This window comes from Miniopterus schreibersii, assembly GCF_964146895.1.
Source record: "Miniopterus schreibersii genome assembly, chromosome: 2".
Taxonomy (NCBI): Eukaryota; Metazoa; Chordata; class Mammalia; order Chiroptera; family Miniopteridae; genus Miniopterus; species Miniopterus schreibersii.
In genome coordinates this window covers 24,872,805-24,896,985 of record NC_138102.1, presented here as the reverse complement: position 1 = coordinate 24,896,985, position 24,181 = coordinate 24,872,805, and the positions used below count along the sequence as shown (strand labels likewise).

At 43.3% G+C, this 24,181-nt stretch overlaps 1 protein-coding gene across 7 annotated transcripts in view; it reads right to left on the bottom strand.

Moving 5' to 3' along the window:
- PSD3 (pleckstrin and Sec7 domain containing 3) overlaps window positions 1-24,181 on the bottom strand; it is a 461,071-nt gene that overhangs the window by 5,488 nt on the left and 431,402 nt on the right. For all 7 annotated transcript variants that reach the window (XR_013998104.1, XR_013998105.1, XM_081127019.1 and 4 more), the window contains one exon: window positions 15,128-15,271. Coding sequence is in view for 5 of the 7 variants with exons in the window: in XM_081127019.1 (XP_080983145.1) it covers window positions 15,128-15,271 (144 nt within the window). In the remaining 2 variants the exon portion in view is untranslated. The remainder of the gene's footprint in view (window positions 1-15,127; window positions 15,272-24,181) is intronic.

The window sequence follows — 24,181 nt, the reverse complement described above, 5'->3', positions numbered from 1 at the left end:
TTTCCTAGTCCCTGTAACTCTACAAAGACTCAACTGGAGGAATCAGCCCACGGTGGCTCGACCCTCCAGTCTCCTACAAGACCATAGCACATTTTAGAAGCTGTCTGGGTTTCCTGCCAAACTTCAAATCATTTGCTGATACTTTTCTCATTCTATAAATTTTTCTTCATCAATGGTTTGTTGAGTATCCACGACATTTTAAGCAGCTCCCGATTCTCTTGTCTCTGGGCGTCTTTTTGTAAGAATAACCGAGAAGAACAACAGAGCAGAGAATTTTTACTTCTCTAACTCTAACTGGTGCTTTTTTTTAAGATTTAAAGTTTCTATCTGAGTCGCTATTTGGAACTATTATATATATTGCAAATTATAGAAGGGTCTCAGATTCTCGATTTGATAGATTCTAGTCAAAATAAGCCTTTCACTGTACCACTTCGACACATGAAGGATTTACAGGCCTAAAGTGTTTTATTTCCAAACAAAAGAACATGTCAGTTATAAACTGTCCCAACAAAGGCAAGCAAATTCTGTTATGACTATAAATCTTTCAGGCGTTTTTCTAGTTAAATTGAGATTTTGTATATCTCAGTTTTAAGTCAGTAATTAGGAAGTTGAAACTACTGGAAGCTACTCTTTCAAGTTGCTGTGTTCAAAGTGGGGAAAAGCTTCTAGTCCTCACGCTTGTTCTGGGTTTGGTCTATGTGGGGCGCCAAGCTTTGGCTGGTGATGAAGATAACATTTATGGAATGCCCACATGCGCACTTCAGGTCATTAACACAATAATCACATACAATCAATACACTATTATCCCTCTCTTAAAGGAATTAGTTTGCAAAGATGTGAAGCTGGGATTTGAACTCAGGAAACCTGACTCCAGAACCCATGTTCTCACACGATATTTCCTCTCTGGAGATGAAAATACACACATGAACGCATGTGCTAGGATGACTACTCTGACAGACGCTGTTGGTTTGGCCAATCAAAAGCCATTCTCAGTCCCCTCCTCCTACATCCCTCCCCCTGCAAAGGTTGATAAAGCCCAGATACCTACTTTCCCAGCCCCTCTGTGGCTAAAATGGATCATGTGATATTCTAGCCGATGAGATACAAGAACATGTCTATTGAGAGGCTTCTGGGAAAGCGGCTGTGCCTTCGGACAGGAGGGACAAGGGACAGGCTCTGGAGGAGGAGCCACTGGCGCCAGCCCCTCCCTCTTACTCCTTCCCTGCCGTGGAGGTGACTCCCTGAGCTGCACCCCGTGAGCCGGGGCAGCGGGGTGAAGGCTGAAGGACCACAAGCAGGGCCTGAGGAAAGTGGGAAGGCCGAAGGGGGCTGGGCTCCTGACGACACACTGAGCTGGATCCAACCCCGAGACTCCCTAGTCCCTCTGGATAGCTCTTGTAAGTACGAATAATAAATATCCTTGGGGGGTAAGCCACTGTTCACGGCAGCTGAAAGCATTGCTAAAGGATACATGTCCTAATTTTAATAAAGAAATAACCAAGGAGCCCGGCCGGGCGTGGCTCAGCAGTTGAGCCTCCACCTAGATCCAGGCGATTGGGGTTCGAGTCCCGGTCGGGGCACATGCCCGGGTTGCAGGCTTGATCAATGACTCTCTCATCATTGATGTTTCTCTCTCTCTCTCCCTCTCCTGTCCTCTCTCTGAAATCAATAAAGATATATTAAAAAAAAAAAAAAGAAATAACAAAGGAAAATAATAAAATATTAAGATTATCTCAGAAAAACTCCACAAATTATTGATGGAGATTATCCACTATAGGCTGTACTTTGGTCACATAATAAATATCAAATCAATGGCTCCTTTATTATTTCCAGTAATAGCTTTGTATCAATTGCTGTAACTCTGGATGCCAGAGTGCAGTCCTCTCAGCCCTTCCCTAGGAGCCCACAACATGTAGGACACCTGAGAGGCTCTGAGTGAATCAAAACGCTGAGAGTTCTGCACCAGTTTGTGGAGCCAGCTAACGATCAGGATTCTAGTATTGAGAGAACAGGCTAGAGGTACTTCTAAAACCCCGAGTATGGAACTTTGACAATAAAAACTTTGCTCCTCGGTGCTTCTCATCTTCAATATCCCGCATCCATTCTGTTCGCAACTGTCCCTCTACCTTCAGAGTACACCCAGAATCACACCATTTCTCCCCAGCTCCACCGCTTCTGGTTTGGACCAACCACCATCATCTTGTGCCTGGTTTGTTACGGTGGCCGCCTAACTGGTCTCCCTCTTTGCGCCCCCCCACCCCATGCGCTCTTCCCAAAAGAGAATTGTCGACTGAAATGGAAGTTGGAGGGCGCCATCACTGCTCCAATCGCTCATCCTTAAAAATCCTTACGAGGGCTAGAAAACCCTAATCCGTCCCAACCCTCTTCTGCTTCTCTGGTCTAATCTTAGTGCTCTCCAGGGCTCACCACGGGCCAGCATCTCTCTTCCTGGCTGTCCCTGAACACAGGAGACACTCTGGCTCCTAGGACCTTGGGTGCTTGCTGTTCTCTCTGCGCCCAAAGCACTTCCCCCAGGAATCCACAGGGCTTACTCCCTCCCTTCTTTTACCTCTTTCGGTCTTGACTCAAATGTCACCTGTATATTGAGGCCTTCCCTGGCCATTTACATCTAAAATTGTCATACCTACTTGTATTGCTGTTCACTGCTTTATTTTTCTCCTTAGCACTTCTTACCATCAGCCTTATATTTATTTAAAAAATCCTGTTTATCTTCCCCCAGCCAATACTAGAATGCAATTGCATGAGGGTAGGGGCTTTGGTTATATTCCCAGCATAACAAACACATAGAACACACTAAATAAACATTGGTTGAATGTATGAATGAAAAAATAAAATTTCTCCTATCTAGTAAAAAATGTATTTCAAACTCTCAATATGGCAAATTCTAGAAAAATAAAAATAATGGGGATATAGACACATAGAAGTAGATGCCTGATGAGTTCCTAAGTCAGTAACCCCTGGGACACACTTAATCTTCGGTGCACAGCCATTCCCATGTTCCCCACAAAATCACCAAGGTGTGACCCTGTGTGGCAGTACTGGGGCTCATGAGCCACCACTCAGAGAAGTCTGTCCGTGTCCTCCCACGCCCACGCCCACGCCCACGCCCACATCCACCTGAGTGCGCACAGCAAACCCTGCACAGCTGCACTGACGGGCCGGCGGCTGTGCTTACCACCGGGCTCTCTCTCTACAGAGAAAAAAAGTAGTTTGTTATACTCTTGAGGGTCTTAAAACAGACACACATGTTCTGAGTATCTCTTATGTAGCAGTAAATGAAGACCAAATTTTATTATCCATGTTCAGCTTAAAAATCAAGAGAAACTGGGCCTCTGTATATGGACTATGTTGGGTCTTCATTTGGATAGTTACTAGATCTCACTCATACATGAAGAGCAGCCTCTAAATTTACCTTGCAGCAAAAGCATCCATTAAAAAGATAAAGATTTGCCAACGGTTATTTCTATTTGAATTCCTCTGCATGATAATTTACATGTAATGTATCAGGATCACCATAAATACTTTAACACTAACCTAAAATCCTAGGCTCCCTGGGTCGGAGGCTAGTAGCCGCATCAGTATTAATACAGAAAGGAATCTATAGCTGACATTAACAAATAAACAATAACAATATCAAAGTTTTATACTTTTTTTCTGACAATAGTATTCATGGCCAGAAGGAAGAAAGGGAAGAATAAAAACCCCTGAATGTTTTAATTAATATAATTTCATACCACAAAGTAATCACTACGTAAGAATTAATGCAGTTCCAGACAGGACTGAAAATGTGATGGGATGTAAAACATGAGTCTGTGACATGCTTGTGACAGTGAAAAGAATAGCCCTGGGGTCAGGTGGTCTGGTGTGGACATTGCCACCAACTAGTAAGTACGGCATCGATTCATTTTCCTGAATCATCACTCAGTCTTCACTGCGGCGGAGCCCTTCCAGGTATGTCTTTGATTAAGAAGGGCAAAGAGGGTTTGAGAGTAAGCTGTGCCTCAGGGACAATTTGCTGCCTTTGGTCAGGTTATTAAAGATTTTGTCTTAGCCTCTGCTGATTCATTCTCAGATCAGTTCTAAAAAATGTCAGAACTGCAGGCCCAGCATCCGTCCTTAGGAATTCTCCAACAGTGTGAATAGATTTCTAACAGCATAAGCACATAATCTAATTCCACTATCAGAAAAAACCCCTGAGGTGGGATTTTACCAAATCCCAGCCCAGCAGCCACTCCTTGCAGATAAGGATCTGAGTACTGTTTTCGTGGTTTGGTCCTTTCAGCAAACCCTCTCTCTTAATTTCCTCCTTAAGATTTGTTCTTTTCATGAAGCCTTCTGTGGCCAAGAGCCAAAGACAATTCAAATGTTTAATGGCTTCTTTATCTACTAAAATAAAGTTCTTTCTTCCCTCTGTAATCTCCTTACCCCCCCTTTTTTTTATTGTATCAATTTATTAAGTTGGTCTTCAATTACTTGTAAAAATACTTCTCAAGTATGTAGAAAACCATATCCCTGTTCACTAGCAGCAATGCCTACCAGGGAGGAACAAAAAAATACCACGTCCAAGGCCAAGCAAGCCGCTGCTTAAGGTAAATGTTAATTGTCTGCTTAAGAAAAAAATCACACCTATTGATGTATTTGAAAAGAAATGTAATCATATCCACATATAAATTTGCATGCATCCGACTGAGCAGTTTCTTTTCTCTTGAGCCCAGCATATCATTTTTTATTTTATTTAATAGAACATCATCTCCTTTTGACCTCTGATATGAATACGACAGTAACAACCTGAATGGAAATAAAACTGCGCTGGCACTTGTAACCGAGTACTGCCATTTGCATTCAGACCTCACAGCTCTAACAATCAAATCCTGAATACATTTCCTCCTGACATTTTCCTTTCTCACCGGGGCAGGTAAAAGGCCATCTTAAAATGAAACCAGAAGAAACTAATAATGTCATGTACATAGCAAACCACGTTTTGCTCCTAGATCCTCTATACTGGAAAACAAAGAAAAGAAACAAAACAAAAAATAAAAACAAGCAGACAAAACAAGAAGGCGCTCTTGAAGTAACTGCTTATTTAAATAAAGACTGTTTGCATTCGTTGGCGGATGATGGCAGAATTGATTTGCATGGACTTTCTCCTTGATCAGCTGGCTCACCCACCAATACCAACTAATTTATGACAATAATTACATTCAAAACAGAGCTTTCTGTAAGTTCTTATCTGAAAATTTTAGATATGAGCTCCCTAAGGAAAATTTTAGATATTGTTTTCGTGGTTTGGTCCTTTCAGCAAACCCTCTCTCTTAATTCCCTCCTTAAGATTTGTTCTTTTCATGAAGTCTTCTGTGGGCAAGAGCTAAAGACAATTCAAATGTTTAATGGCTTCTTTATGTACTAAAATAAAGTCCTTTCTTCCCTCTGTAATCTCCTTACCTTTTTTTTCTTTATTGTATCAATTTATTAAGTTGGTCTTCAATTACTTATAAAAATATTTCTCAAGTATGTAGAAATACTTCTCAAGTATGCTACTTCCATATCAGGCGTGAGCATGCAGAGGTAACCCACTGCCTAAATACAGCAAATATACACATTTTTTGGTTGGCATGTTTTGTATCTGTGGCTTTCTGGGAAATCCTTAGGAAGTATGGATTCAATGCCTTTGTTTCTATCGTTCGGCTCTGTTACTCTCTAAGTAAATTTTGTGATTTCAATGAAAAACACTTTAAAATAAAAAGCTTACTTCTTATAATACAAGCAGGAGAGGTTAAAAAGCTGTGGTGCAGAGAAAAAGGACTGGGTTTGTAGGAAATGTCTTGGGCGCCTCAGTGTGCCGGTTCTGCTGCTCCTGCTCCTATGGCACCCAGTCTTTGCCAGAGGCCAACTCAGGCCAACTCCACTGCCCCAGAGAGAAAACAGAGCTCAAAGGCCACCGAAGGACCTTCCCCGCCTCCTGGCCCTGCTCCTGCCCTCCTCAGGGCCCACCTGGGCACAGGACTTGGGTTAAGGAGAGTCTTCCTGATTCCCGCTGAGAACTAATTTTTAAAACACTGCTACGTCTCACTCTTTTGTTTCTCCGGCTCTCAAAACTCTTTCTATAAACCCAGTCTGTATTAGTATCCCGATTCTTTTCTTTTAAAAAAGTAAACCCAAATTATGAATTTAAAAGTCCACAAAGCTCACTTAGAAAAGATACACATTTTGTTTTCTAGGTGGAAAATTCAAGAAATGAATTTTCCAGTTCCAACCCACCAACTGGAGCTCTGGCTACGCCAGTTCCTGACGGCCCCACCCAGCTTGGCCATGTGGGAGGGTTTTGACAATAGCTGAGTATAAAAAATTCACTTAAAAAACCAAATCACTCTGATTGAATTACTGGTATTTAAAAAAAACCTGATGTCAAGTAAAATGGAAAAAAAAAAGTCCTTTGAAACACAGGGATATGAAGTTAAGTTTCTATATGCCCAGAAGAGTAATTTGAGCTAGAGAAACACTACTTATCTGGACAAAAGGCTAACTTTTAGCTCTTGTAGGATAAAAGTTTGTCTCTCACTAAATTTTTCCTTAGGGAGCTCATGTCTAAAACAAAATTTTAGGTTGTTATGACATTTTTATACAAGTCATGCTCTTACTATTTCAGTTCATATTTTGTTTATACTTCTGATTATACTGGGATTCTCTAAGTCCTACGAATGGCCCCAGAGGCACCTTTCCTGTGGCAGCTCATCTGTCACAGGCTCATAGCTCCAGAAAGGCCAAGGGCAGGCATGAGGGGATACAGTCAGTCTTTCCAGGACATTTTTCAAGTAGGATTTCAGGAGGTTTGAAGGACCTTTGCTGTAAGCTACCTTCCTCAAGGGTCTCCCCTGACCTTTCATCCCCAATATGTATTAACTGTTTTTGAGCTTAAAGCACTTTTACACCTTCTGTATTCCCAGTTCAAACACCCCTTCCCGTGGGAAGTCTCATAGGCTACAATCTTACCGGGTCTGTGTCAGTGTTGTCCTGTGTGGTAAAGGATCTTCCAACCAGTGGAGTCAAAACACTGAACAGCCAGACCTTACTCCCTCCAGGCCTCGGGCTCCACATGGGCAGAATGAGGGGATGCAGCCACCTTCAGCTGTAAACTTTCCAGGATTCTCTAAGAAGGTGGGAGCGACTTGGAAGCAAGATATAAGGAAGAAGACACACTACTGATCTTTGGGAGGGAATGGTGAACCACGGAGTTGGAAGAGGGCACTGAAAGGACATAGCCATGATTTACCTATTTTATAATGTTGTCAAGGCCAGAGCAAGTCCGGGAAGAAAGCTACTATGAAAGTACCCTGCACGTTCCTTAGGATGTGTGGTCAGTACTGTGTCTTCTTCCATATATCTTGCTTCCAAATGTGTGCCTAGGGAGGAGCACAAGTAGACAAGCTGTCGAATGCTCCTGCAAGAAGTCTACATGACACAAGCGGAACCGACGTCTAGCCTTCCAATGAACGCTGCGCTGAGTGTTCTTACAGCAAACATCGCTTGGCTTGCATATGGGTTTTTTATGGGTCTAATATTTTCAGAGAAAATATTTTTGAAAACATTTTAAGTTTTCATTGTAAGTCTGTTGAGTAATTCTGAAGTAGATATACCCAAGGAACCTCAATAGTCTGCTCCCCACAAAAAACCTCTTCATCTCAGATCAGGTACTTAAGTAAACATGTTTTTATTTATTTATTTATTTTTAAAACTCTTACATCAAAAGCATGCAGATTCTTCTAGAAAACAGTAAGAAGAAATCTAATGTGGTTTAGAGAGAGATCAAGTACTCTGGGTAAAAATAAAAAAAACAAAAACAAAAAAACAAAAAGCATACCCCTTTCATTGTTCTGATTCCAGAGTTGGTCCAGGAAAGGATTGGGCAGCAGCCATCAGCAAACAGACGGGGTGGGTCACTTACCAGAAAGTATGAGGTAACTGGGAAGGAGGCTATTTACACTGTTTACCTGGGAACTTTCTCCATGAGGGAAATGTATTTCGTTTTCTCCTATCTCACAAGTCACTGAGAGGAAAAAGCTACAAGGCTACAGGTGAGCATATCACTCACACCAGGTAGGCCTCCTCTTCATTGCATCGCTACCCAGAAATAATCATCAAAATATTAAACAACTGGTACAGCACAGGCGCTGAATCAGAGTGGAACCATCTGCAAACCACTGTAAGCCTTATATAGGTACGTCACACCTGCACACCGTATCTGCTTGGCTTCTGTCTGTCACAGTAAGCACGGAGCCTGAACCCAGGGTGCTATCAGGCCTCTTGGTCCCCGACGGGCCTTTAAGCAGACTGCGTGGTCTGCACACGGGCTGGCCAACGCAGCAGCCACGAGCCCCATGTGGCTGCGGAGCACGGGAAGTGTGGCCGGTCTGCAATGAGATGTGCCGCGAGTGCAAAGTGTATGCTACATTTGGAGGCGTGCAGTAGTAGGGAAAGATGAACGTAAAACAGCTTAATATCTCATGCTGATTACCTGTTGGAATAATATTCTGGATATGTTGTATTAAATTTCAATGTCTTATTACAATTAATTCCACCAGTTTTCTTTAAGTTTTTACATGTAGCTACAGGTACTAGAAAATTTAAAATTATGCATGTGGTTTGCATTATATCTCTAGGGGATAGAGCTGGTCTAGATCCCCTGACATCCCCAAACTGAAACATTCTCGTTCTGTGTTTAACACCCTTAGGGTGAGAGTGAGTTACTCTAATACACTAATGGGTGTTAATAGGTCACTCTCCTCAAAAGTACGTATAGAGTTGAAAGGGGCCTTACAGGTTAGTTCACCCAGTCCCATCTCATTTTGAGACCCAAGAAACTGAGGCCCAGAGAGGACAGACGTGTTAATAAACACATCAAGGATAAGACGAAAAAGTCCACCTACCTCTAGTTGAGTCATTCCCCAATTTTACTCACTTATTACTCAAGTATTTGCCCTTTGCCTGCCGACAATACCTTAACTCGAAGCAGTGACCCTTGTCACAGAGGACACTGCAGGCACGAGGAGGAAGTTAGGGACAGGGAATCGTTTCAAGTCACATGGCTGGCTGTTTATTCTGTCTTCTGGGATATGGCCCTAGTTCTTTCCAATCACTTATTTAAAATGCGATTCAAAGGGTCCTGTTGCCAAGCTTCTCCTTTCAAAAGCACATGTCATCGTTTACAGATTAAAGTTCAGAGCATCTTAGCCCTCTCTCATCACGTCACACCAAACACAACTCCACGTCGCAAGGCGAGGATTATGTCTCTATTATAATCGGACTCGAGCTCAGGCAACTGCTGACCTTACGCCTCTAGCTTTGACTCATAATTATACTACTTAGCATTCTGCTAAAAAAATTCTTAAATTTCCCCAAGAATTCTATCAACCTGCGGTATCTTAGCTTCTCGATCCGGACATACAATGACCTCTGTGATGTCTTCTATAAGGGGGATGGCACTGGGTTCCCGGCTGGACTCCGCTGCTAAGACTGAGACTTGCTACTAACCTTCTTTAAGTAAGTTAATGGAATTTCTCCCTCGCTTCCGCCAGGGAGAAAAAGGGTAATAACTGCTATCTTTGTACTTTTATGATCAAGGCCACTTATAAATGAATAGCTAGATGATTTTGTTTCAGAAGCGGATTTGCCTTGTGACAGGTGGCTTTGTATTGAGATATAAGCCCCTGCACGGCTCCAGCGAGAGGAAAAGTGGTCCATGGTGTGAAAATCACTTATCTGCTGTGGACAGATGAAAAATGAGCAATCTGAGGAGAAAGGGCTAAGATCCAACCAGAGAACTTGTTCAAAAAGAAATACACCAGACCACCCACCCACCCAGCAACAAACAACCCAACAATAAAACGGAGGACGTACAGCTAGAAATGTGTATTATGTTCACTTCTAGATATGAGCTGTTTTGAGTTTCCCTAATGACGCTGCATGGAACGTGCTCTTCTCAAATACATTAAGTTTGAGGGAATCATGACATTTTACATGCCGCCAAAAATTAGAAATTCAGAAAAAGATGTACCATGTCTCAAGAATGTCCTAGATTTTCTAGATTTAAAATATTCAGCCCCAAGACATCTACATGTTTTGTTATAGTGGACATTGACTGTTTCTAAAATTGAGTTTCCTCGCCGTGTGGTTGGTGTAGTCCTAAGTGTCTTAGGCCATAATAAGCATATTCTACTTCAGGCTGCAATTCGGGAGGGGACACTCGCCTGAACTCTAGTGCATTAAGCCAAGGGAACTTTATTCTGCATCTGAGCCAACAGGGAAGTGAACTGTTTTTTCCTGCTGGATTGGAACCTACAAACACAAATACCTGGAAGTGTCCAATTTCTAACCATGAAGGGACAGTATTTCCAAAGCCCACATGCAAAGATCTAAGACAAAGAACATACACAACTGGCTTAGCCTCTGCACCAGCGATGGGAAGGCAAATGCTTTCGGGGCCAGGCCAACAACACACCGTGAAACCTCACCCGACGTGATGTAATATGGAGGGTGGGGAGGAGACTGCTGCCTTCCCTAGGTGTGTTCAGATTACAATGAAAACAAACACAGCACTGTGCTGGCCAAAAACCTGCTGACATTTGGTCTGCTGAACTACCTAAAATTCAGCGGCATTGTGTTGGCCACCAGGTTTTCACCCAGCTCTACAATGAACCTTGGGAGCCTCTATTAACTTGACCCTCAGTGATCCCTTTTCAGTAAATGTTTTACAGCACACTCAGCATTTTCAAAATTAAAGTATGTACAGTACATTGCTTTTCTAGACATAATGCTATTGCACACTTAATAGACTACAGCATAGTGTAAACATAACTTTTATATGCACTGGGAAGCCAAAAAATTCGTGTGACTCCCTTTACTGTGACATTTGCTTTATTGCAGAGCTCTGGAACAGAACCTCTGATATCTCTGAGGTACTCATGTTTCATCTCCAGTCACGTCTTTAATAGGTTTGGGCTGCTACACAGTCTCCCTTTCCCTACTCAGGTCCAAGAATTAATTACTTAAGTTGTTATTTTCATAACTAGTTAGTTTATTAATATTAATAATAGGAAGAGTGCAAAGGGGAGGCCAGACATTATAAGCATGGACATCTGGGCAGCTTCACCAAGAAGCTACAGCTTCACACTCCCCAGGGAACCACCTGTCCATTCCCTGCAGATCAGTGGGGGAACGGCTGGGACAAAGGGGGAGATGGGCGCATGCACAGTGAAGTCAAGAAAAAGATCATTGGCTAGGGAGTGGACCCCAATGCAAGCCCATGAAAATTTGGGAAGCTGATTAGTTATTCTGAATAAGCTTCTGGTTCCTCCCAAACTTGAGAATACATAATCCCAGGTGAACAAAGAAGCCTTCCCTTCTTGCGCTCTCTTGCTCCATGATGTGCACTCACCTGCCATGTGGTCTTAAGTAGCCACGTGGTGTATGGCCATGAGGACCCCACACGCAATGGACTAGAGCTAGAAACAAAAGCTAAGCTAGCCAGATGCTGGCCTGGACTGGACTTTAATATGGAGCAGAAATTCTGGGCAGTGGCCTTAATTCCAGCCCTTGAAGACAGATCTAATCTTGAAGACAAGATTAGACTTTTTCCTTGGTGGGCTGGACAGCGATGGGACCTTGGAGAGAAACCCCCTTAATTTTACATCATCAGTAAAGCTTTCCATAGAACCCCATCCTCCCGTGGGGGCCTCAGGAAATTATTTTCCTCCAGGTATCCCAAGAACTCCACTTCCACCGATAACAAAGCCACTGAGAACATCTTAAATGTTACACAAAAACCACCCTGGAGTAAACACTATCTTCACTTTCTCACTGCTGTTCTTTTTAAAGCTAAAGAGACATATAGCCAAATCTCTGGGGCCAACTACAGTGCCATCATGGGGACTTCTTTAATGGGGCTGCCTCTCTTAGAGCCCAGGAGTTTCCCAGAGTTTTTATATCCCATACAAACCATCCACCCACCCCACATCTTGATACATTTCCAAATGCACCAGAAGCATGGAGATCAATTCAAACATTTTGAAGTGAAATTGGAACTGAATAAAGTAGAAATATGTTAATGTAAAGAAATGAGGCTATTTCTGATATTTATTTTTAGAAATTGGGAAATGATGGTGTGTTTAATGTAGACTTGTGATGCCTAATAACTCCTTCAAAAGTGAGATTAGGTTCCAGGTGAACACTTCTTAAAAAGCAACAGCCACAGGCTGGGGGCACCAATTCAGTCAGAAACAAAACCACCCCCTTAATTAACAGTCAACCAGGAGAGACACATAGAGGAATGCCTTTCACCAGTGTAGCCTATTGCTGCCTTTTGAATATCCAACAGGCTCAAGCTAAGAAAGATCGAAGTCTCCTGGCTCTCTGCAGACCTTTTGTAGACTTACAAATAAAGCCTGAACCTACCTATTTACCAGAATTTCTAACTATTTACTGACAGGGTTTGGAGAATTTCTTTTCTTTTTACTTTGTGTGCTTTCTTTTGGAGAATTTCTAAGGGATTGAAAGAGCTGTGAATTTGGCCTCCATGAAGAACTGTTTGTACTCAAAGCAACTTAGGAGATAAACAACTGAAATGCAAAAAGTTAGGAGCAACTCCCAGTGTTATTACTAACAGCTTAATGTTCTAACAAAATAATAGCATTTTCCTTACCAAGATGTGAAAACTCTAAGAACTGCTCTGAAAGCCCAGGGTGGCCCTGACTTTGGGAATAAGTGACAGCTAATTCCTGCCTGTGATTTTTCCTTGGTGACAGGGCCACAGGCAGACTAAAGCTCCCCTGCTGTGACTGCCCAGGGGGTCCTCACTGAACTGCAGTCACTGCTGTGCCCTCCCTGTCCCTCAGGTTTGTTTTCAGGGGAGCTACTCCGTGTTCTCATGGAACATCTTTGAGTGATGTTATCTTTTACATACAGTCATACAATTCCATTCCTTCATTCCACATATATGCACTGAGCACTCGTTCCATGTTCTAGAAGCTGAGGCTAAAGCAGTGAATAAAGGATATAAAGTGGTAAATACTTCTTACACCCCTATCTAGGAATGAAGCGACCTGCTGATGTTGCTTACAATGCAGAGAGCTTAATGCCATGCAAAGGATCCCCACCAGTAAACACAGGTCAAAATCGTGGCTGAAATAGCAAAGGGGACCCCCACAAGATGCACTACACTTCACTTTCATGTGAGTGAAAAATAATGATGCATTTTTAAAAAACAGTTACTTTTACAAAAACCTTTTTAGATAACATCTGTAAAGTGAGGTGCCCTCTACCTTCCTGGTAAACACAGGCTCATGCTGCCTGACAGACAATCCAACATGCCTGATATACTAGCACAGGAGTCTGATTTTAATAAGCTGAGGGCCCTTGGAATGCAATCTTCAGGCTCCTTGAGGCAACAATTTGATGAATGTAAGACCTGTCCCCATAAAGCCTGTCTACATCCGTGTCAGGAGATGAAAATGCTGGCTCTGGCTGGGACACCTGGTCGGAGAGGGGCACTACAGGAGATGTAAAAGCAGGACGTGCTTCTAGCAGTGGCAACCTTTCCCTGGTCTCGCCACCCTTCCCACCTCCTGGGGACAAGCTCTCAGCCTTCAGTCAGGGGAGCCAAGCAAGGTGTTGAGGGCTAGGAGCCAGGGACTGAGGTGTTGGTAAATTTAATTAGCATGTGTGAAGCTAAAAGAGCCTAGCTGAAAGCCATTCTAGAAGCGTGAAGAATTATGATTGCTTTTTGAGAACTCCCATCTCCCAGGAATGAACAAGCCCAGGGAAAGATGAGCTGCTTAGTTTTTTTGTTTGTTTTTAGAAAATATTTGTTCAAGTCTTCTGTTGGTAAGGCATCCAGTTTGTGCTAACAGACTTTTACCTTTACTAAAAGAATTTATCTTCGTCTGCCCGGAGTAAGGACTTGCCTGGCCGTGAAGAAAGCTAGTACAGGGATCTATGGTGGATCAAGTGCCACATTTTATAATAAACATTTTATAACTAGGGAAGAGACTTTAACGCTTCCATGAAATCCTGTTCAATTCAACAGCAAGCACAGAGAAAAGGTTAGACATGAATTAGAGGTCCCTGCACTCCAAAGGCTCACAGCCTTGGGCAGGGGAGATGTTATGGGATCCACTATAGATACAAAGTGAAATAACTTGAACATAAAGCCAGCTGTGGTAGGACAATTACAGAGTAAACCCAACTCGTAAGCTTAGAGCAGGCTTTTCACAGGAGGGATTTGGGCTGCATCTTGAAGATGAGGGGAAGAGCACTTAGGGCAGAAGAAAGGAGTTGAATAATAGCATGAAAGTGTGTCTGGAGAGAGTGGGCAGAAACATGACTAACAAAGGCTGTTGGGGAAAGATCGATGTTGTGGAAAGACAGAAGGAACCCAGCTCCTCTCAGACAAAGGACTGGGACTTTGAAATCACAAACAAGTGTTGGCAAGAATGTGGAGAAAAGGGAACCCTTGTGCACTGTTGGTGGGATTGTAAATTGGTGCAGCCACTATGGAAAACAGTATGGAGGTTCCTAAGAAAGTTAAAAATAGAATTACCATATAACCCAGCAATCCCCCCCTGGGTATTTATCTGAAGAAACGGGAAACGCTAATTTGGAAAGACATGCATCCCCCCATGTTCACTGCACCGTTATCAACAATAGCCAAGGTATGAAAGTAACCTAAGCGTCCACCAGGAGATGAGCGGACAGAGAGGGGGTGGTACAGATGCCCTGGAATATTACTACTCTCTTGGAAGAGACACAGAAACCAGACAGCAGCTGCCCACCCCAGCACATCTGTCTGCTGCTGGTGTTTTTTCTCACAGCGGCCATTCCGACCAGGCAGGAGGCGTGCTTTCAAGCACACAATCTGACAGTTATCTTTGATGCTGAAACAGAATCATAAACATAATGGGCCACCATGACAGAGACCATGCCTGGAGCTCCCAGGTTAGAGCCAGGGACAAGGCACACTTCCCACAGCTACAGTAACTGTAAGAAAACCCTGCCTCATGGAAAGATCATAAAATAACTCAGGTGCCGGCTTTCATTACACCCGGGCCCAGCCTACCTCAAACTCCAGGTAGTGGTCTTTCAGTTTGTACTCATCTATCTCCTTGGCTTTCACTTTCTTGTCCGGGGGGTACGAGCGGTGCTCGGCCAGCTCGGTGGTAATCTGCTTCAGTTTACTTTCGTGAGATTTCAGCTGTTCCTCCTGCAGGGAACAGTAAGCTAGTTAATGTCCGAAAAGAAATCAATAAACAAGTGTAGAGTACTTTTCAAAATCCCTTATGATGAACGACTTTAATTCACTGAAGCGGGCCAGTGTGCCTCGGCTGCTGCACTCACCAACGCTCTCAAGCCTTCCACGTGCACCTCTGGAAACGGAGCCAAGGCCAGCCTCCCTTCCTTTATAAAAAGCAGAGTAGCCCGGCCGGTGTGGCTCAGTGGTTGAGTGCCCAGCCTCCAGGCCCCGTCACAAAGCCAAATGCTCTCAGAGCCCTTCCTCAGGGGTAAGTGTCCCAGGGCTGAGTCAAAGCCACCTACCATATGCCAACAGGCAAGGCGCCCGCTGAACTGCTAGGCACCTCTCCCGAGAGCCGCACAATTTGGCTTCTCCACTTTAGGACCACTCAGCAGTGCTGCTAGTTTCTCCGTCTGTCACACTGACCAAATAAGCTATCAGACACTATTCTAAAAAATGTAGCAATCGATGCTTTTTTCCTCCAAAGTAGTACAGGTTCTGACTTCCTTCAACTTTATTGACTCAAAGTAGTCACTCAGTTAAAATGTACCGACAGAGTGATGACTGCCTGAATGGTGTTATCACAGGCATCATGCACCAATGCAACATGGCTGGTCCTGTGTCAAAGAATTTCCACTCTAGGGGGACCATTTATATCACCTTAGCAATGCGCTACCTAACAAGAGACACTATCAAACCCTCTGGCAGCATTTTAAAACACGAAACAAAGAGATTGGAATTCTCTTGCATGTCTAAAATTGCACGACTGCTTTGCTTACTATTCCACTTTCACATGTAATTGTCCAAATTCTTGTTGAGTATAAATTTTACATGTATAATAAGAAATGGGTGAAAGCAAATGAAGGGGAGCTGATTATACATAATTTCAAAATACAAACATTTTATTCTAGATGAGTAGATTAAAAAGACTACCAAAAAGGAATAATTCTGGACACTAATTAGGATTATATAACATCAATGTAAATTAAAAATAAGATATTCAAAAATTATGAGAGTCACATGTAATATACTCGGGATTTGTTATAATGCACATCCTGAAAGCCAAACAAGGGGGAAAAAAAATCCAAGTCTACAGCCATCAAAATAGAAGACAACAATGAAAACTTTTTAAAAATCAGAGTAGCCTGGCCGGCGTGGCTCAGTGGCTGAGTGTCGACCCATGAACCAGGAGATTGTGGTTAGATTCCTGGTCAGGGCACATGCCCGGGTTTCGAGCTCGATCCCCAGTAGGGGGCCTGCAGGAGGCACCTGATCAGTGACTCATCATTGATGTTTCTCCCTCTCCCTCTCCCTCTCCCTCTCCCTCTCCCTCTCCCTCTCCCTCTCCCTCTCCCTCTCCCTCTCCCTCTCCCTCTCCCTCTCCCTCTCCCCCTCCCCCTCCCCCTCCCCCTCCCCCTCCCCCTCCCCCTCCCCCTCCCCCTCCTCCTCCCCCTCTCCCTTCCTCTCTCTGAAGTCAATAAAAACGTTTTTTTTAAAAAAAATAATAGAAAACAGAGTACATGATTGAAAAGGGAACAACAGAAGTGAAAGTAATAAGCAGAGTGAATCAAAGAGGACAAGACTCATTATTAAATACCAACTCACTAAAACGAAGCATCTAACGAAGCCCCAGAGAAGTAGAGGAGGAAAAAAGGAAGCTGTGTTGAGATTTTAGAAAGGGGTCTACGTCTCCAAGCCTGTCCTTTGTACACTGATAACACTGAACACAAATGAAAAATGCCTCAGGTAGCTTTTATTCACAACTTCTCATCCATCTTTCTCTTTCTTTCTCCAAGGAGACCATACCATATTAAGGACTGAACGTTTGTGGCCCTCAAAAATTCATATGTTGAAGCCTAGTGTGGCTACATTTGTAGACGGGGCTTCTAAGGAAGTAATTTAGGTTAAATGAGGTCATAAAGGCAGGGCCCTGATGCAATAGGATTAGTGTCCTTGTAAGAGGAGACACCAAGACCACACACTGTCTGGGTGCAGACACCAAAGAAAGGCCATGTGAGGGCATAGAACAAAGGGAGGCCACCTGCAACCCACAGAGGGAGATCCCTCACCAGGCCCCAACCCTGCAGCCACCTTGATCTGGGACTTCCAGGCTCCAGAACTGTGACCAAAAAAAGAAAAAAATTCTGTCATTTAAGCCACTCAGTCTGTGGTATTTTGTTCTGGCAGCCAGAGATGACTAAGAAGAATATATTAATAGCTACCTTCTTTCAAAGTAATTTTCCTTTGTATATTTACTGCAACATGTATATTATTTAATAGAATTTTTGGCAAAAGATATTTTGAAAAATAAAAATGTGAGTTATCTTTTCTGTTTAATAAAGTGTTTCAGGTATAAAAAGTCATACTGAATGATATATGAAAACCATTCATGTATCTAACACCCAGTTTAACAAAATTTTATAAAAACAGTGGAAATTTCCTGTATTTATCTGCTCATCTTATTTCTTTTCTATGCTATTCTTATACCATAAAAATAGAGACTCTGTTCTACAGGTTTTTATACTTAATAAGCTTCCCCTTGTAACCTGTTTTTCCCACTCAACATGTTTTTGAAATTTGTTCACGTATAATCTCTAGTTCCTTCCTCTTAACCACTGTGTAGTATTCCACTGTAGGGCGCACTACAATTCCAATGAGGGACAGTTAGGTTGAGTCCAGGTTTCTTTGGGCCATTGGAAGCGATACTGCATTGAACATGTTGCTTAATGAACACGAGCAAGAACTCTCCTATAGTACAATCACCAAGAGGTGGAATTTCTCGATCTCAGGATACGCACAACTTTAAGATGACTCTGTGTTCCAGGTGTACCCACTAGCTTACATTTTCACAGTGGGCTTGAACGTTCCCATTGCTCTATATTCTTGTCAAAATTTTTTATCACACTTGCCAAACTTTTGCTGATTTCATGGGCATGCAATGGTCAGCCATATAGTCTGAATTCACATTTTCCCAGTCACAGGGGGATGAACTCGCTTTCACACGTGCACTGGGCTCCCTCTTCTGTGCACTGGCTGCTACACATTGGGCCCTTTCCTGCTGGGCCCAGATTTGTAAAGCATAGTGATTCATAGTTTAAGGCAAAGAATTCTTTTCTTTTTCAGTTAATAAAATGATTAGAATCCAAATACTAGCTTTCATTTCAAATAAGATTTTACATAATTTGTTAAAAGAATTTACAAAGTTCTCGGTAGTTTCAGACTTTGCCTCTGTGTAAATCTTCTGTTAAATGTTTGCCCTTTCGGAAAACTTCAGATCCGGGTTCCTTCCTCTTGAATATTCAAATGCCTCTTTCTGTTGAGTAAATCCCAATTTCTACTCATTTTAATGACGGATATATGCCAGGACAACACTATGCAAAGCATATTATATTTGTCACTTTCCTACCAAAACCACAGTTTACTAGGATTTATTCACTGTTATTAAGCTATGGTTTATAACCCTATTTCTATAGCAGCATAAAGGGTTAGTCATTTGGGCTATATTTTTACGGAGAAACTAGTTGAAGGAATGTTGGAATTCAGTGTGCAATGGTTACCTCCTATTTCACTGCCTTCATGAGCAACAATCAAGGAAAATAAACTCAAAATAAAAGCATTTTAAAATCGCATTTCTTAATCTGTCCATTTTGACCAGTGAAATAAAAATACCATGTGGCTCTCTTATGGGCACAGACAGGTAGACCATGCCAACTGTTCCAATGCTGTAACCTCACGGTAGAGGAAATACACAGACTGATGGGGAAACGAAGGAGAAAAGCAGGGCCATGGAGACGTGTTGCATTCTCAGGGTTGGAACAATTAAATTTTAATAGACTTGATGGAGAAAGACAAAGTAGGAGCCCTACTGTTTGTCTCCCTTTTGTCTCTGCTCTGACAGTTCACCAGGGGAGCAAATACACTGTTCTTCTGAGACAATACTAACAAAAGGGACTTCAGAGAAGGCAGAGAAATACATCTGACCAAGCTGAAAGAAACGGAACAGAGAGAGGAAATGGCATGTACGCATAGAAATTTTTAAGTTAGGAAGGGATCCCTTAAGGAGTGGCATTAAATAATAGATGCAAGAAAAATTACTGCGGTTATATGTTCAATAGATGCAACTGGTAAAACCTTTGATAACATATACAATGAAATTTTATCTAAAAGGTTTCAGATGATGTCACCTAAGATTTAATTTTTTTCCCTACTCATATAGTACCTCAAAGAAAATTTCATATTTTGTTTCATAGTGAACTCTAATTCCATCTCTGTGAAGAAAGTATTTCTAATGGATGAGGCGATGGGGCCAGGCAAGGGGGAGATCAAGATCTGGAAGCGAGTCAAGGGCGGAGGCAGAGGCAGGGCCTTCATTCTGGTGCACAGCCCAGCGGCCCAGCTACCGCTGCAAGGCTCAGAAATTAGCTCTATTCTTCTATACCAAGCCTAAGACTTATTCCTTCTCATGGAGAAAGGATTAAGGAAAAGCTATGGAAAAGGAAAGGAAATGACGGTACAGAAAGGCGCATGTAAGAGGAAGGGAGTAATAATGAAGACCTGGGAGAGATGGCAGGAGCAGGAGGAGAGGAGTCATCCACCCACGACACAGTAGGTGCTCCCCGAACACCTACGCGCAGGCACTGTGCTGGGGGCTGGAAACGCCTCCATCTTACTGTTCTTCTTTTCCCCAACTGTGGAACACAGAATCCTCGAAATTTTAAGGCAAAAGAGACCCTGCCCTCGCCCCCCCAACCCCTTCCTCTGAGAGGCAGCGATGATGCGGAGAGCTCTGGCTCAAGGCCACAGAGCTAAGGACAGTGGGGCAGCAGCCCCCTCCCCACTCCTGGTCATAAACTCGCCTTGGAACAGCCTGCTTAAACCCACCGGGCTGCCGAGAACAAGCTTCAGACAGTCCGTTTCTTCATACAGCGATGCTGACCTCAGCTTTCCAAACTTCCTAAGCTCCCCGGGTCCCAACGTGCCCTCTCTCCCACGGTTCTCAAACACGCGGCTGTCCGCAGGTCCTTCCTCTGAGCCCCCCTCGAGACCAGTGCTCCTCCAGCTCTCCTTCCCTCCCCCCCTGCATGACCACAGCACTCACATGCCTGTACCACGCACTTCTTATAAAATACACTGACTTATGTGTCACTTTATCTCCTTTAATGATTACAAGCTATTTAGAGGCAGGAAAAGGTTATTTTTCTCAAATCCCTCTCTCAGATCCTCAGTGTCTAGTAGACTGCTGAGCAGAGACCAGAGCACGTAGCATAGTTTCTGGCTTACAGATATCACCTGCTTAACATGAACACTTACCTTAAGCTCTCATTAGCCGAGAGTCGAGACCACTGCCTCAGCTACTTTCATGATGCCTGCATACCTAATATAGCGCACCATATACAGATTCCCCCAGTAAACAGTGGCTGAATAAATGAAGGTTTTTTTTAAGTGTTTTTTTTTAAGGGAAGGTAAAGACAGGAGGGCTCACTCTGTTTCCTCTCTGCTGTTTTAAAGTAGACGGATGACTCAGAGGTAATGACATTTCTAGGAGGCTGCTAGGCAGTTTACAAGCCAAATTGCTAAGCACTGCAGCCTCATCAAACCCAAGCTGCATGGATTCAGAATAAAGAACACCTGCCTCTGAGTCAGTCTGAGGGGCGCTGTTGTCGAAAGCACCGTCAGAAACATTTTGTTTCATCATTTCATGTTTAGAACAGTTCTAAAGCCCTTAAACGGTGTTTAGTGAGCTTTAACGTAATAACTTCAATATGATTTAATTAATGGTCTTATTGGGTATGCAATATGTTAAGCCCAGACCCGAGAAATGAATATAAAATGTACCTATACTGGAAAAGTGTAGTCACGATCTAAGGCCATGACAGAGTTGGGGCTGCATCTTGTTGGCAAAAGTGAGCCAGTTAAGGTTAAGCGACATAATATGAAACTTATTTTAGCCAGAAGCAGGAAGAATGGATGGGAGAGCAGTGAGATTAGAGGAAGAGAGTTGAGTGGTTACAGGAACAGTCGGCCTGAGTTTTCCAAAGTGGGGGTGAGCATCCTAGGCCAGACGACCCCGTGGGAAGAAAGTTCAAGGTCAGCACTGAGCTATCACTCACTACCGTACAGCTCACACATTTAAAGTGTATAATTCACTGTTTTCCAGCATACTCACAGGCTTGCACAAGGATCACCTCAATCTGATTTTATGACATTTTAGTTCCCCAAAAGAGACTCTTTTGGAATGGAGCCTCACCGTCTGTGTCTTTTGTGACCAGCTGCTTTCACTTAGCGTAATGTTTTCACGGTTCATCCATGTCGTGGGCTATATCACATTCCATTTATCTACTTATCGGCGGATGGCCATCCCCACCTTTGGCTATTATGAATAAGCTGCTGGGAAGATTTGCGTAAGAGTCTTGTGTGGGTGTATGTTTTCACTCTCTTGACATCTAAGTGGGAGTGAAACCGCTGGGTCACAAGTTAACTCTACGTTTGATCTGATGAGCTGCCAAATCGTTTTCCAAAGTGGCTGCGTCGTTTCACATTCCAGCCAGCAATGTCTGAGAGTTCTTATTTCTCCACATCCACACCAACGCATTATTTCCCTTTTTTAAATAAAAAGATATAAAAAAAAATGGTGGCCACCCTAATGAATGTAAAGTGGCATCTCAGGGTTTTGATTTGTACTCTATTTACCGAATGACTAATGATGTTCAGCATTTTTCGTGTCGTACTGATTGCAGAACATGCAATGCATTTTATAGAAATAATACATACACTGTAGGATACCTGCTCAAATACTTAGTACTGATAAAATGAGTGATTAAAAAAGTCAGGAGACCAGGGATCTAGGTAAAAGATGACAAATGTCTGAATTAAGGGAAGTGGGTAGGATATGGAAGATATTTAAAGAAGAGGTGACAAGACTTGTGACTGAAAGTATGAAATTGAACAGGCGGGAAGGGAGTGGCTCTGGCCAGTGAGACGACTATAAGAATGACCCCCTCCTCTGAAATCCCTCCCAATGCCTGCCTGCTGGAGAGGTCATCAGGAGGATGTGACTGCTGGCTGACCCTTGAGCTCGGCCCAGGCAATCAGAGGCTCCTGGCCCCCCCGTGCCTGGAATGTGCTTTCAGCTTGCCTTCCACACACTAGAAACCACCCCAGCACACAGCCTTGAGAGAGTAGGTGCTGCTGAGACCGCCTGGATGGCATGTGTGACGGAACCCAGGCAAGGCCTCTGCATACACTTTTACGATTCTGGTGGGTGGGCGCAAGGCCTACTTATGTCAATCCTGTGCACACTCAAGTCTGAAAATGATGAGTAGAAAGGGAGGGAGGTCCTGAGTAGCACCCGGAGAGGGCCGGCTGTGAAATCCTGTTCGTAGTGCCACACCAGGGGGAGAAACAAAACTTACATGTTCAAACGGGGCTCTCCAACCCCAACAGAAGCAACGCTGCTGTGAGAAACAAAGGAAGGTGACTCCTCCCACACAGCAGAGTTGTTCGGAAAGAGCCACGCTGCACTGACAGCGGTCAGCTTTAATAACGAAGGCTAACATGTTTTGGATAGAAGACAAGAATAAATGAAAGAAAAGCTTGCCAATGACAGGGTGATGAACACTGTGTCTTGAAAGCACCAAACAATCTTTTAATTGACTGTTTAGTTTTTTCCTAACACTGTTTAATTTTTTTTTTTTTTTCCAGCAGGGCACTCACAATGTTGCACATGTATTTTGTAAATTGAAATTACCCCAGTGGTTCTGGCATTTAGGGAAGTCATAGCCGCGCTGTGGGCGTATGGAGAAAGGGAAGATGGCTGGGTTCAAGCAGTGGTTCTCAATAGCAGGGGTGGACTTTGGCCCCACAGACATTTGGTAATGTCTGAAGACATTTCTGGTGGTCACAGCTGGGGGGTGATACTGGCATCCAGTGGGTAGAGGCTGGGGATATTGCTAAATATCCTAGCATTCACCCTTCAGCAAAGACCTCTCCAGAGCAAAATGCCAGCAGTGCAGAGGTTGAGAACGCCTGGGCTGCAGAATGATGACCGGTCTTCAAGGTACTGAGGACCTCGTGGCATCCAGACACCTTCTGGGATCCACTGACGGAGCCCTAGGACTCCAGCAGGCGGCTGAAGCGGAGGGTGTCCCAAAGCCCCGCACCAGGCTGGGTGCCACCCGACCCACCTCTTCTTCCCCTCTCTCTAACCTGCTCTTTATCACATGCTTGGTTTTACATATTTGTTTCTAAATTGTCCTTTTACTCTCAAAGGGGAACATCTTTTTCATTTTTTAATAAACACGATGGCCTGGGCAAAAAACAAAATAAAAAACCAAAAACAGCTAGTGACTGAACCTTAAAAACCTTCTAGAATGATCTCATTCTCCAGGTGGGAAACTGAGGCCCACAAAAGTTTGGTGATTTATTTGTAGGGAAGGAAGTCATCTTATTTTACCAAGAAACTGGATTCCTGAAGGGGCTTGGTTATCGTGCCTTACGTGACACAAGAGGATACTGCTTTTTGGTTATGGCTTTCTTATTTAAAATCTTGAATTCATCATTTTGGTCGCATTATATATGCATTTTCTGCACTTCTGTGGATTTATGTTCAAAATGAGAAAATATATAAAACTTTCATGCATCCCACTGTTAGGAGATTTATTTAAATTAGAGAATCTGCCTTGATAAAGGCGCTTGCTTGCCCGGTCTCATGGTAAAAAGACACAAGCAGACGAACACGTTCCTTTTCACGTACAAGCGGTTACGAACGCACAGCCCCCACACAAATGGAACAGCAGTACATCTTCCAAAGTGGAAAGGAAATAGAAATATAGTCTATAGTGAGGACAGAACAAGTAGAAACTCTTACGTTGCTCTGTGCTG